We start from the raw sequence: 12,500 nt of genomic DNA, 5'->3' as shown, positions 1-12,500 counted from the left end.
TATATCAGAACTCAGCAGTGTGCTCTCTGCTTCACCTGACTTTTCAATCAGACTGACCTATGCTATAGAGTCTGTTCTCTCAGGGGTTTAGAATAAAACAGACTGTGGATTAAGAGATGGATCTCTTTCTCTCTCTCTCTCTCTCTCTCTGTGTGTGTGTGTGTGTGTGTGTGTGTGTGTGTGTGTGTGTGTGTGTGTGTGTGTGTGTGTGTGTGTGTGTGTGTGTGTGTGTGTGTGTGTGAGTGTGTGTGTACAGTAGGAGAGAGAGAGAGAGAGAGAGAGAGAGAGAGAGAGAGAGAGAGAGAGGGGGAGGGAGGGAGGGGTGGGGCAGCTAAACCCAAGAGGTCACCCTGACTTTGGCTTGGTCAGGTGTGTGTAAGTCGCTCAAACACCCACACACACAGACTCCTCTTCGTCACTGTAATAATAAATTGTCTGTGTGTCTGTGTGTGTCTGTGTGTGTCTGTGTGTGTCTGTGTGTGTGTGTGTGTGTGTGTGTGTGTGTGTGTCTCTGTGTGTGTCTCTGTGTGTGTCTGTGTGTGTCTGTGTGTGTGTGTGTGTGTGTGTGATAAGGTCACTTCAGGCCACACAGTGTTCTGTCACTACACACACACACACACACACACACACACACATTATTATTACAGTGAGGAAGAGGAGTCTATGTATGTAGTGACGAAACACTGTGTGGCCTGAAGTGACCTTATCACATCACACACACACACACACACACACACATTATTATTACAGTGAGGAAGAGGAGTCTATGTGTGTAGTGACGAGTGTGTGTGTGTGTGTGTGTGTGTGTGTGTGTGTGTGTGTGTGTGTCTGTCTGTGTGTGTGAGATGAGTTCACTTCAGGCCACACAGTGTTTCATCACTACACTGTTTTTGTTACAGCACATGGCTGTGGAAGGGGATCATAGATTTTTACATTTTTGATCCCATCTATCATCTCACTGTTGTCCCCAAGCTAAAGCACTACTGTGTACAACATCTCAATTTGGACAGAGCTGGAGTGGGATGTGTGTGTGTGTGTGTGTGTGTGTGTGTGTGTGTGTGTGTGTGTGTGTGTGTGTGTGTGTGTGTGAGAGAGAGATGGGGGGAGGAGGAGAAAAAGGAAGAGGAGGAGGGAAGGGTCATTCTCAGGCCAGGTGCTTCCTGACAGTGCATGGAGGAAGTGTGGGTGTCTGGTAGTTGTTTGTGTGTGTGTGTGTGTGTGTGTGTGTGTGTGTGTGTGTGTGTGTGTGTGTGTGTGTGTGTGTGTTTGTACAATATACTGGTTGTAGACATCTGTGTGTATGTACTGTATAAACCACTGCCAAGTATATGTATATGCATGTGTGTTTCTGTGGTTTGCTAGCGTGTGTGTGATTGACAGCCCATTAACAGCCCCCTGCTCAGATATGGCCAGGTGTGGACACACACCTCAGCACTAACATGACGAAGAGTTCCCAGTCTGGACACTACTGTGACATACAGTCATTTCCTGTGTATTAGCCACATTGTGTTTAAGCCGCAGGACAGTGTTTTATGCAAGTTAAAGGAAACAGAACCATATTAACACCATATTAACTGCCCCCGTGTGTCAACCTCATAGCTGAAGAAATGTAGCAAAATCATTGTATAAGTTATGGCTAATAATAATATCACAATGCATTATGAAGCTTCTTTTAGCTTTGGAATGTTTCATTGATGTCAAGCTGGGGACCTTCTTTTAAACTACACCTTCAGCATGAGTTTTAAATTGGATTTGTCGGGATCTATGAAGCATTATGGCTGCTCTAGCTGTGGCTTTAGCAACTCAAGCTCTTTTTCTCTTTTTTGAACCATACAGACAGTACTCGATGACCTTCGAGAAACAGAGATCTGTGTGAGAAATTGCCAAATTGCCATGTTAGTGGGAGGCCGTCCATCTGCTCAAAACATCACTTCGGTCACTACTTAGTGCATCTTGAATGAGTGGACGGCGGGTGAGTGACCTTGTGTGTCTCTTGTGTTGGCAGAGTGTGGACGTAGAGAACTGTAGCCACGCACCCAAAGATCCCCTGCTCTGCTCCGTTTCCACGGAGATGCTCTCGGACATGGCGGCCCTGGCCGAAGGCGCAGCAGAGCCCGCAGGACTCAATCAGGCGACGGGGCAGGAAGCCGAGCTCCCCCATTCGCCACTGCCCAGAGCCCAGCTGTCAATCAGGCAGGCCTCGCTGCCCGATTCGTCAACAGCTAGCTGTGGTCCCTCCCCACTGGGCCTCCAGCGACCCTCCTCGGATCCGGGTCTTCCAGGGAAGTAACGCCCACCCATACGCACAACCACCCTCCACCTGAGGTCTGAACTGCTCCTGTCTGCAAGCCAGACTGTCAATCACTCTTCCTTCTACCCAAACACACACACACACACACACACACACACACACACACACATATATATTCACACTCACACTCACACACACACACATACACATACACACACTCTCTCACACACACACTCTCTCACACACACACAAACACACACACACACACACACACACTCACAAATATCCCCCAGGCCTCCTTACTTTCCTTGACTCAGGGTTCTGATGGAGACGGGGCTGGCCGTATGCAAGGAGTTTTCATAAACCATCACCGTCCACAACCACGGCCTGTCTGTCCACCTGTACAAAGTATACATAGTATAAATACAGTTCTCTCTCTTTAAATATATACATATATATATAGCTCATGTATTTATATGCTTTAAATATCATGTATAAAAAGTTACTGTGTACATATTTTTTTCGGGATTATGACACTGCCAGCAACAAGGGGCACCAGACATGCTTGTTCAACTGGAAAAAAAAATGCATGTTTGTAAAGTGTTTTTTAATTTATTTATTTATTTATTTATATTTTTTTTGTAGCATGAAAAACTCACATTGTACACACTGTCGCACACAAGTGACATGCACATCCGGTGTGTGTGGGAGGTGTATGTGGATGTGTGTGTGCGTGTGTGTGTGTGTGTGTGTGTTGTGAGCATGTCTTATCGCACTTGTGATTGTTTCTGATTTTCTCATCTCTTCTTATGCAGGACAAAAGCTACTTAAACTTGAAGTCTACAAAAGGCACATCAGTCTTCTGAGACATAAACACACACACACACACACACACACATACACATGCACACATACACATGCACGCACATCGCACATACTGAAAGGCCACCTCTTAGTCTCAATATGTCAGAATTCACTTGTAATATTTATTCATATAACTGGAATTTCCCATTGAAAATGTAAGGACTGATTATACCTACAGGAATATAACTGGCAGGAGGATTGGCAGACAGCCTGTATATTCTGCAATGTTTCTCATCACAAGTCATATGAAAGCCAACACACACACAAAACCATGCAATTATGAAAGATATTCAGTGCCTGACTGAATTGGTCATATTAACACACACAAAGCAGTGTATTAAAAGCCTTGTTGTGATCAATCATTATCGTTGCGATCAATATCGGGTCGAATCTCTTCCTGTAGCAAAAATGATGCATGTGTATTAGTTGGGCAATATCCAACCAATGCACAACCAAGGCACAGTCCTGTATTCACTGCTTGTGCAAGATTGACTAATTTCATGAACCCACTAAATCACTTACTTAACATGGAACTTGTGTTTTATGCAACCAAGCAAGGTACATTTGCCTAACTGGTAAGCATGTGTTCAAAAAAAGTGTTTCCAAAACTAAGAGAAGTGAAGGTTGTTGATTCATCATACCACATAGTCCAGAAGCAATAAGTTGCCGCCCCCTGGTCAAACTACGAGATGTGAGAGAACTTTCCCAACTCAACCATCTGTTGGCCCTCCAAGCAGAGAGCTCACAGATCGCTTGGTGCAAATATGAAGATAACAGACATGTACACAACCAACAACAACCATATCAACAAGCACACCCGGATAACAAAACCACACATATTTGAACAGAGATCCTAACTGTCATCTAGAGTTCTCTCTCTCCCCATTGGGAACACGTCCAGCAATTAGCGCTCTCAACATTTGGCAACAGAAATAGATATACTTATTTTATATTTTTTTTAAAGAGAACATTCACACACCTTTTGGACTTGAAAAAGATTCTGCTGTAGCACTGCTTATGAAGGACTTCTAAACATCTTCAAGACGTCCCATGTAGCTCTCATTCTTCACATTGCAGCTGTTATTGAAAATATTCTAAAACATTTTTTAAATTGCATTTATCACATAATCTACTAAACAACTTCACTAAACTCTTATTTTTACCTTATTCATCGAAAAAAAAGTATTTAGGCTACTTAAAATATCACACTTTACTTAAGGAACAAGCACCCTATCAAATGTACCAAAAATCCCCATGCCTACATCACCATGTTTCTCATATTTTGGATGAATCCGTCCAATCCGTAACCCCCCCACCCCGAATCCCCAATCCCCATCCCACTGTGGTTCCCACAGTTGGTACAGTCTGGGCTTCCAATTTTATTAAAGCTGATTATTTCAGCATGTAAACAACAATCTATATTATAGAGAAATGTCAAGGTTAAGGCACTGAGCTGGTATGCACTATTAAAATGGCCTCACCCACATAAGTTGAACTTGAGGTGATGACAGGCCATAGTAGCTTTTCTGCCCTTAAGGATTCCACTATGGAATTGTGTGAACGTGTATGCATCTTTTCATCTATAACTTAGATAGCGGAACAATATATGTGTCAGGACCGTATGACCGAATCGCATGTTTCAACTAAACAAGTCTAGTCATGTTAGTTTTACAACATATACTGTATAATGCACATACAACTATATATTCTCATCTCACTGTTTTGTGTAGAGGGTCAAGCAGCCGAATGGTTTTCGTTTGAGTTTTTCGGACATGCTGGAAAGGTACGATTATGAGGTCAGTATTTAATGTTGGGCATCTAGACTGAACCTGTACTTCATGCTGATGGACAGTCGTGTTTCTTTAGTAGATTTTCTAAATCGTGGGGGTTACAGCAAGCCAAGTTTACATTTTTACTACACAGTTCAAATAACACATCAGTTACCTGAATGCCTGGTCACATTCTGATTCAGTTTTTATCAAGATTGCATGAATACACAAATTGAAAAGAAATAACAAAAAAATAAGAGTAGACAGTCTGTGAAAATATCCATACCCAACATTACATATTAAAATTATTTTTAAAGGTACAGTCCGCAACATGTTCTGGTTGAAATAATGCATGGCTCAGTCTGTGTCACCTTGTTGGAATGGTGGACTGATCCTTTAATGCATTATGCCAGAGAGAAGTCTGGGTTTTTAACCATCGGCCTATCACCATTACAGTGATTCGTTTAGATGGCAGCTGTATCAGTTATGTTTAATCTCGCAGTAGTCGCAAAGGAGTCCACTGGAGACAACTCGTTGAAACTGTGGCCCAAAAGCATGTCGAAAATCTACACAACCCAGGCTCTGTCTACATAGCTGTATGTTACTGGTTCCATTTGGTTACATGTATAGGGTCAGCTGTCCATTGCTAACCTTTGCATGTATATCCCCTGTACTTTCAAACCCCCTCTTTCAAGCGCTCATTGTAGAAAAGAAAGATAAGCACACTGAAGATAGCCCAGTCAAGTGCTCTTGTTGCTTTGACTGTTTTGATCACACATATGAGCTACAGTGTGCACTCGCATGACTTAACTCTGTTTAAGCAGCGATGTGATCTTGACGTCTCGAGTGGGCTAATCTCCCGCAGGAGGAGTTTGAGAACTGAGATCGGTATTGACGTAAAAGTTGGAGGCCTCAATTCTGGTGAAAGATTGCTGACACTTGAGCTCAGCAACCAATCAAATGACACCCCCTCCATGCCTCACGGTTTAAAAAAAAAAAAAAAACGAAATTAGTGCCCTTTAATGTTGTATTTTTTTCCACCGCGGTCCACACAAAGGCCACATTTCTCCACAGTTGTCTCCAGATGCGTGTGTGTTAATGTAATGGCTAGTCTGGCTATGCATGGCTTCCCATAGGAGGTGGGGTATAGAGAGGTGTGACATAAACATGCCACGTATTGCTTCCATTATGGGATGGGGGGGTCGGGGTCAGACATCTTGCTGTGCCCCCACCTCCCCCGCCCAGCACCCTCGCGTCCACCTCACGTCCAGTCACTCAACACTGAGGATTACTGTCGAAGGGAGGTAGACTATACTATACAAATTTGCAAAGTTTTGCACAAAAAGACATGACATTTGACATTGTTGTACTGGAGGACATCAAAGGTAAAATATGTCACTTTTTAAAAATCTACTGCTGTTCCGTTGTTTTTATGCATTTTTAAATAATAAAAAAAAAGAAAAATGTTTGCCACTGTATTTTATACAATGCAAAACATAACTGCTGATTTGAATGTTTAATTTCTTGAATATATATTGATATGAATTATATATAATGTGTATATTGTGAATATAACAGACTTGATGAAACACATTTGAGTAACTGTATAAAGGAATAAACTGAATGCCTAAAGAAGAAAACTGAAGTGTGAATTTGTTGTTTGGTTGCATTGAAAACATTTGTTTTTGTTTTTGTTTTAATTAGTATTCAAGTCATTAGAGCAATACAATAAAGTAATATTAGTTTATTACAAGAATACCTTCAACATAACAATATAAATTAAAGAAAACATGACATAAATATCTCTTAACACTTTTAACATACTGAGGTACATAACTCCATGACCAGAAACCATGTTTTTACTTTACAAACATACTTTAGTCTCTGCTCTATCTCTCTTTCTCTCTCTCTCTGCCCCCTCTCTATCTCTCTCCTCTCTCTGCCCCCTTTCCACCTCTCTTTCTTTCCTTCTACTGTATCTCGCTGCCCCCTCTCTCTCTCTGCCCTCTCTCTCTTTTTCTTTCTTTCTATCTCTCTCTGCCCCCCTCTATCAGATTCAGATTCAAAGTGCTTTATTGGCATGACAAGGGGTACTCATATTGCCAAAGCAGTCGGGACAGAAAGCCGTACAAATAGCGCTCTCTCTCTCTCTCTCTCTCTCTCTCTCTCTCTCTCTCTCTCTCTCTCTCTCTTATACTGATGAGAAAGGTCACTTGTGTCAGCACTCGTTTTCTTTCCCTCTATCCGTCTAACCATCCCTCCCTCTCTCCTCCCTCCCTCCTTCTCTTCATCCCCCTCTCCCTCACACACTGAGCAGCAGGGCCACTCCTGCTAGTACCCACTTGGCCGGCCTCTCGCGGGTCTTGAGGCTGAAGGTCCAGATGTAGGTGTTGCCGCGGAGCTTGGTCTTGTAGACGGGGCACTCGTAGGTGTTGCGCGTCTCCTGCCGGTCGTTGGGCATCGCCCGCACGAAGATCACGGGCATGCTGGGAGTTAGGTCCTTCAGGCGCGCTTCCGTGATGTTCCCGCCCTGAGTGTCCCATCGCGCACCTGGGTCATAGAGGAGGAGTCAGTGAGATAGGTATAGTATGTGCACCTGGGTCATAGAGGAGTCAGTGAGATAGGTACAGTATGCGCACCTGGGTCATAGAGGAGGAGTCAGTGAGATAGGTACAGTACAGTATGCGCACCTGAGTCATAGAGGGGGAGGAGTCAGTGAGATAGGTACAGTATGTGCACCTGAATCTCCCTTTGCCCAACCGTGGGCAGAACGGGACTTGGGACTATATTGGGGCGAAGCACTTGGGTGCAGAGATTGTTCGTGCCATGGAGAGTGAGAAAAGGTACTAACGTGTTGTGTGGTATCTCTCTAATACAGTCCCAAGTCAATATCTGCCTATGAAATGTCCTCATCTTAATCATTTTGAAATATGGATATGGAATCAGAGGTTAAGTCAGTGAGGCCAATCAACAATTGTTGCAATCATGTTAAGCCTTGATGGATATTGTGACATTTTTTATATTTTCCCCAAGTTTCCTCAGGACAGGAACGGGCATACTCTTTACACACACACACACACACACACACACAGACAGATAAGTGCGCAAACACACACTGACCCTCCATGTAAAGTCCGTAGACATACGCCCCCTCTCTTGCTGGCTGGTTGAACTCCTCCTTGAACTTCTTGGTGACATCCACAGTCAGGTTCATCTTGTCCAGAGGCCACTCATTCTTCCTGGCCAGGCTCTGCATCACAGCTGGACAGGGCAAAGCAGTCAGCCAATCTCAGATGAGTAACAAGGATCAGTGTAACCTGTCAACCAATCAGGCCTGAATAACAACCATCAGGCAATCAGTCAGCCAGCTGACCCATCACTAAGCCTCGTCCATTGCACGCACATAAGCCAACACAATTTTTGTCCACTTTTATATTTGAGGCCACTCGCATGACAGATAAGTGACACCCATCAGACAATCAAGGAGCCCATCACAGATGAGTAATACACATCAGACAATCAAGGAGCCAATCACGGATGAGTAATACCCATCAGAAAATCAAGGAGCCAATCACAGATGAGTAATACCCATCAGACAATCAAGGAGCCAATCACAGATGAGTAGTACACATCAGACAATCAAGGAGCCAATCACAGATGAGTAATACCCATCAGACAATCAAGGAGCCAATCACAGATGAGTAATACCCATCAGACAATCAAGGAGCCAATCACAGCGAGCGAAAAGGTATCAGATAAGCGGTGAAGGATTCCTACTCTAACACACCATAAAGCTGTGCAAGAACCTGCAGACTGACAAACTGAAATTGCACAGGGGCACTTGAAGACTAGGAAAGCAGTGTGTGTGTGTGTACCTGTGAGAAATGATTGAGGGTTGAAAAGGCCAGACAGCCATACCACATTGGGCAGAGCCAGATCCTGAGTCCAGCTGTCAAGCTCTCGACAACGGAGCAGCAGGTCGTGATACCTGCACACACACACACACACACACACACACACACACACACACACACACACACACATACAGAGAGAGAGAGAGAGATAGAGAGAGAAAGAAAGTTATGAAGTTATGACCTGCACACTTTGAAACATTTCCATATTCAAAGCTGTACACACGCTAATTAGCATGTGATCAATATCCGGAGAGAGTGATGTGGGACAGAGGGAAAACAACTTCACAGCTGCTGCAAATTGCCTTTGGGTGTAGCTGTGGAACAAGTGTGTGTGTGAGTGTGTGTACATCACAGAGGGATTAAGTGTGTGTTGGAGAGTTTGAGCGACTGTGTGTGTGTGCGCACATGTGTGTGTGTGTTAAAGTGTGTGTTGGAGAGTTTGAGTGACTGTGTGTGTGTGTGTGTGTGTGTGTGTGTGTGTGTGTGTGTGTGTGTGTGTGTGTGTGTGTGTGTGTGTGTATGTGTGTGTGTGTGTGTGAGAGAGAGGAGAGTGACCACCTGCTCATGACGGATAAAGTGTGTGTTGGAGAGCTTGTTAGACAGAGTTTGTGTGACTGTGTGTGTGTGTGTGTGTGTGTGTGTGTGTGTGTGTGTGTGTGTGTCTTATCTGCTGCTCACCACAGTGCCAAGCTGTAGGTGGATGGGTATGCCAGCTTGGTCCAGGTGTCGGGAACGTTATCAAAGAACAGAGCTGTTTGCAGCTGCTCCATCTCAGTGGAAATAGCTAACTCTCCCTGAGAGAGGGGGAGGACAGAAGAGAGGAAGGAGAGAAAGGGAGAGGGGGAGAGAGAGAAAAAGAGAAAGAAAGGAAGAGAGAAAGGGAATGAAAGAAATGCTTGGAAAAGAATGAAACATGCCGCTTCTCTATTCATTAAAAGCAGACTAAAAGTTCCATATTTTCTTTATACTCACTTCACACACACATAACCTAACAACACCCACAAACACATGCGCAAACAAATACAGAGATAAAACCCCCAAAACACGTACAAAATTTAAGGCGAACACACACACACACACACACACACACACACACACACACACACACACACACACCTTGAGGCCCAGGTCCAGCTCCTTGAGTGAGCGGCGTATTTCGTGAATGAGTGTGTTCATGCGCTCACACTCCTGGAAGCACACCAAGATGTACGGGGAGCGCTCAGCCGTCTTGGACGAGATGTCCGACATGTTGTACTCTTCCGGCAGTTTCTCTAAGATGTCGTCCAGGATGGTTTTTACCTAGAGCCAAAAAACGACTGCTATTACTTCAACTGCTCAGCCTGTTCAGTATGCCGTTCTGTTTCTCTGGTATCCCTTCAATCAATGTAATGTAGCTAGAGACAGCTCACTGAGAGATCGCTTTCAGTGTGTGTGTGTGTGTGTGTGTGTGTGTGTGTGTGCGTGTGTGTGTGTGTGTACACACTTCAATGATGCACAGATCATTTCACGGGCGACCCAAACTCGCCTGATGCAATAATTCAATCCTACTGCAACCCAAGCTGATAGCATTATTACAAGAGAAAATGATGCCTGGACCGCAACTCAACCTGCTTCTTTTTTAGGGTGTGTACCTGGTGCATAGTCATTTGTGCATCATTGAGCAACAATGTATGCTGTATGGGGCAATTGCTCTGTCGCTAGTTTAATGCGGTTTTAAACTGGAGTTGGGAGTTGGAGTTTAAAACTTTAAATAAACAAATGCAGTAAAAACCATTCTCTTTAGTCCGACATACATTTGGGTGTATGACAGTCTACAGGTAAGCTGTGCAGGGGTTTATGAAATATGTGGGAAACAGCGCAGTAGGGTCAGCCACATTATGTTCCTGAGCTGTTTATAATTAGGTCACGATTGGTGATATTAATTAAAAAGCCTGTTAAAACCAGCTTCAATAAGCCTTTAGTCATAGGCTACTATTGAATCATAGCCCACTCCATTGAATTCTGGTCTGTAGTGTTTTTCAGCTACTTTTAAATTGGCAGCATTAGATTAGCCTATTTCTTTCATTAGCTGACTGAATCAAGAAATCAAGCTGTGGAAATGTTTATTACAGAAAGCACAGCGAACCTCATTTTGAATTCTTCTATCCTCAACTATCCCTGCATTGTCACAGCTATCACACTATCACAGCTCCACTCCCAGCTCACACAGCGTGACGCAGCTGACTCAAATATTTGCGCTTTACTCGTAGCCGCAGGTGACCACTGGCAGCCACTTCAGATCTCAGATCAGCCTGCGCCTCACCGCTGTGCTGAGAGACCTCTCGTGTGTGTGGCGCTGGGGGTGTAGGAGCGCATCCATCAACTTGTGTTCTGAGAAATCTCACGGTTTCTCCTTTTGAAACCTCCTTTTATTGAGAAATATGGAATTCTCTGTCACAACAAACACTAACACATACAGTACAAAAAAAAAAAAACACTCTCCATCTCTATCTATCTCTCTCTCTCTCTCTTTCTCTCTCTCTCTCTCTCTCTCTCTCACACACACACACACACACACACACACACACACACACACACACACACCTTCTCCTCTGTGGTTTGGGAGGCGCCCTCTCCCATGGCCGAGTCCCTGGACTGCAGCTCCAGGAGCGTGTGGAAGAGGCCGTCGGACGTGACGGTCAGGAACTCGATCTCGGCGTTGGGGTGCAGGCCGTAGTGGACGGGGCTCTCGTGGGGCAGCATCTCGTCCACGTACGTGTGGTAGCCCTGGTAGTCCAGGTTGGAGGGCACCACGAAGCCCGGCGCTAGAGACAGCTTCCGGTCAAACTGGGGAGAGGGAGAGGCATGAGTATGAGTGTGTGTGTGCGTGTGTGTGTGTGTGTGTGTGTGTGTGTGTGTGTGTGTGTGTGTGTGTGTGTGTGTGTGAGTCTGTGTGTGTGCGTGCGTCTGTGTGTCTGTGTGTGTGTGCAGGTAGGTGTACTGTGCATGTATAGTACGTGAGTATATGGTTCTCTTCACACTTGGTCGGGACTAAAACCTTTAATGTGAATGTGGGTGTGCGTGTGTCTGTGTGTCAGAATCTGTACTTTGGTACATGTTTGTTCAGAGGTACAAAACTGTGTGTGTGTGTGTGTGTGTGTATGTTACTTGATTGGGCTGCATATACTCCTCCAGGTAAGTGCGGCAGAGTCTTCTGTCCCAGTCATCAGTAATGTGGCCGCCGTACATGATCTCGCCAAAGAGATACCTAAGGTCCTCCCAGGGAACCTACCAATCAGGATATATCACACACACACACACACACACACACACACACACACACACACACAAACACACACACACTGTTTTGCGTTGGCCTCTAGGTACATTTTACACTGACATTAGGAGCTGGCCAGTTTCAACAACGGCCTCTATCGTGTATAGAGTCGGTGATGTGATCTTGAAGTGGGTCTAGCTTGTTAGGCTACTGTAGCTTTTATCTAGAGTAACTTTAAATAAGCAAATAATTGACATTCAAGCTACCGTGCAAAAGGAAACCTTGGGCTAACCATAAATACTACACACACACACACACACACACCTGTGCATTAGCCTCCAGGTAGTTGTAGAGGACGCTGACGGAGATGGTGAGGTCTCCGGTGTTGAAGGGATACTTCCTGTTCCAGCCCTGTGGTCCAAACTTGCGTCGCTCGGCTACACAGG

At 44.6% G+C, this 12,500-nt stretch overlaps 2 protein-coding genes across 2 annotated transcripts in view; one reads left to right on the top strand and one right to left on the bottom strand.

Moving 5' to 3' along the window:
• kcnh7 (potassium channel, voltage gated eag related subfamily H, member 7) overlaps positions 1-2,290 on the top strand; it is a 108,359-nt gene extending 106,069 nt beyond the window's left edge. Inside the window, exon 17 of the mRNA XM_062528623.1 lies at positions 2,006-2,290. Within this exon, the coding sequence (XP_062384607.1) occupies positions 2,006-2,290 (285 nt within the window). The remainder of the gene's footprint in view (positions 1-2,005) is intronic.
• A 4,896-nt stretch (positions 2,291-7,186) lies between these two features.
• Positions 7,187-12,500, bottom strand: part of dnah9l (dynein, axonemal, heavy polypeptide 9 like) — a 49,447-nt gene continuing 44,133 nt past the window's right edge. Inside the window, 8 exon segments of the mRNA XM_062528622.1 lie at positions 7,187-7,434; positions 8,005-8,145; positions 8,760-8,872; positions 9,477-9,592; positions 9,915-10,097; positions 11,382-11,624; positions 11,946-12,065; positions 12,379-12,500. The exon segment at positions 12,379-12,500 is cut by the window's right edge and continues 70 nt beyond it. Coding sequence (XP_062384606.1) covers positions 7,187-7,434; positions 8,005-8,145; positions 8,760-8,872; positions 9,477-9,592; positions 9,915-10,097; positions 11,382-11,624; positions 11,946-12,065; positions 12,379-12,500 — 1,286 coding nt within the window.

The sequence above is a fragment of the Sardina pilchardus genome, chromosome 23 (assembly GCF_963854185.1).
Source record: "Sardina pilchardus chromosome 23, fSarPil1.1, whole genome shotgun sequence".
In the NCBI taxonomy this organism is placed as follows: domain Eukaryota; kingdom Metazoa; phylum Chordata; class Actinopteri; order Clupeiformes; family Clupeidae; genus Sardina; species Sardina pilchardus.
Note: the sequence above shows the minus strand (reverse complement) of the source record. Positions and strands in the feature narration are given on the sequence as shown.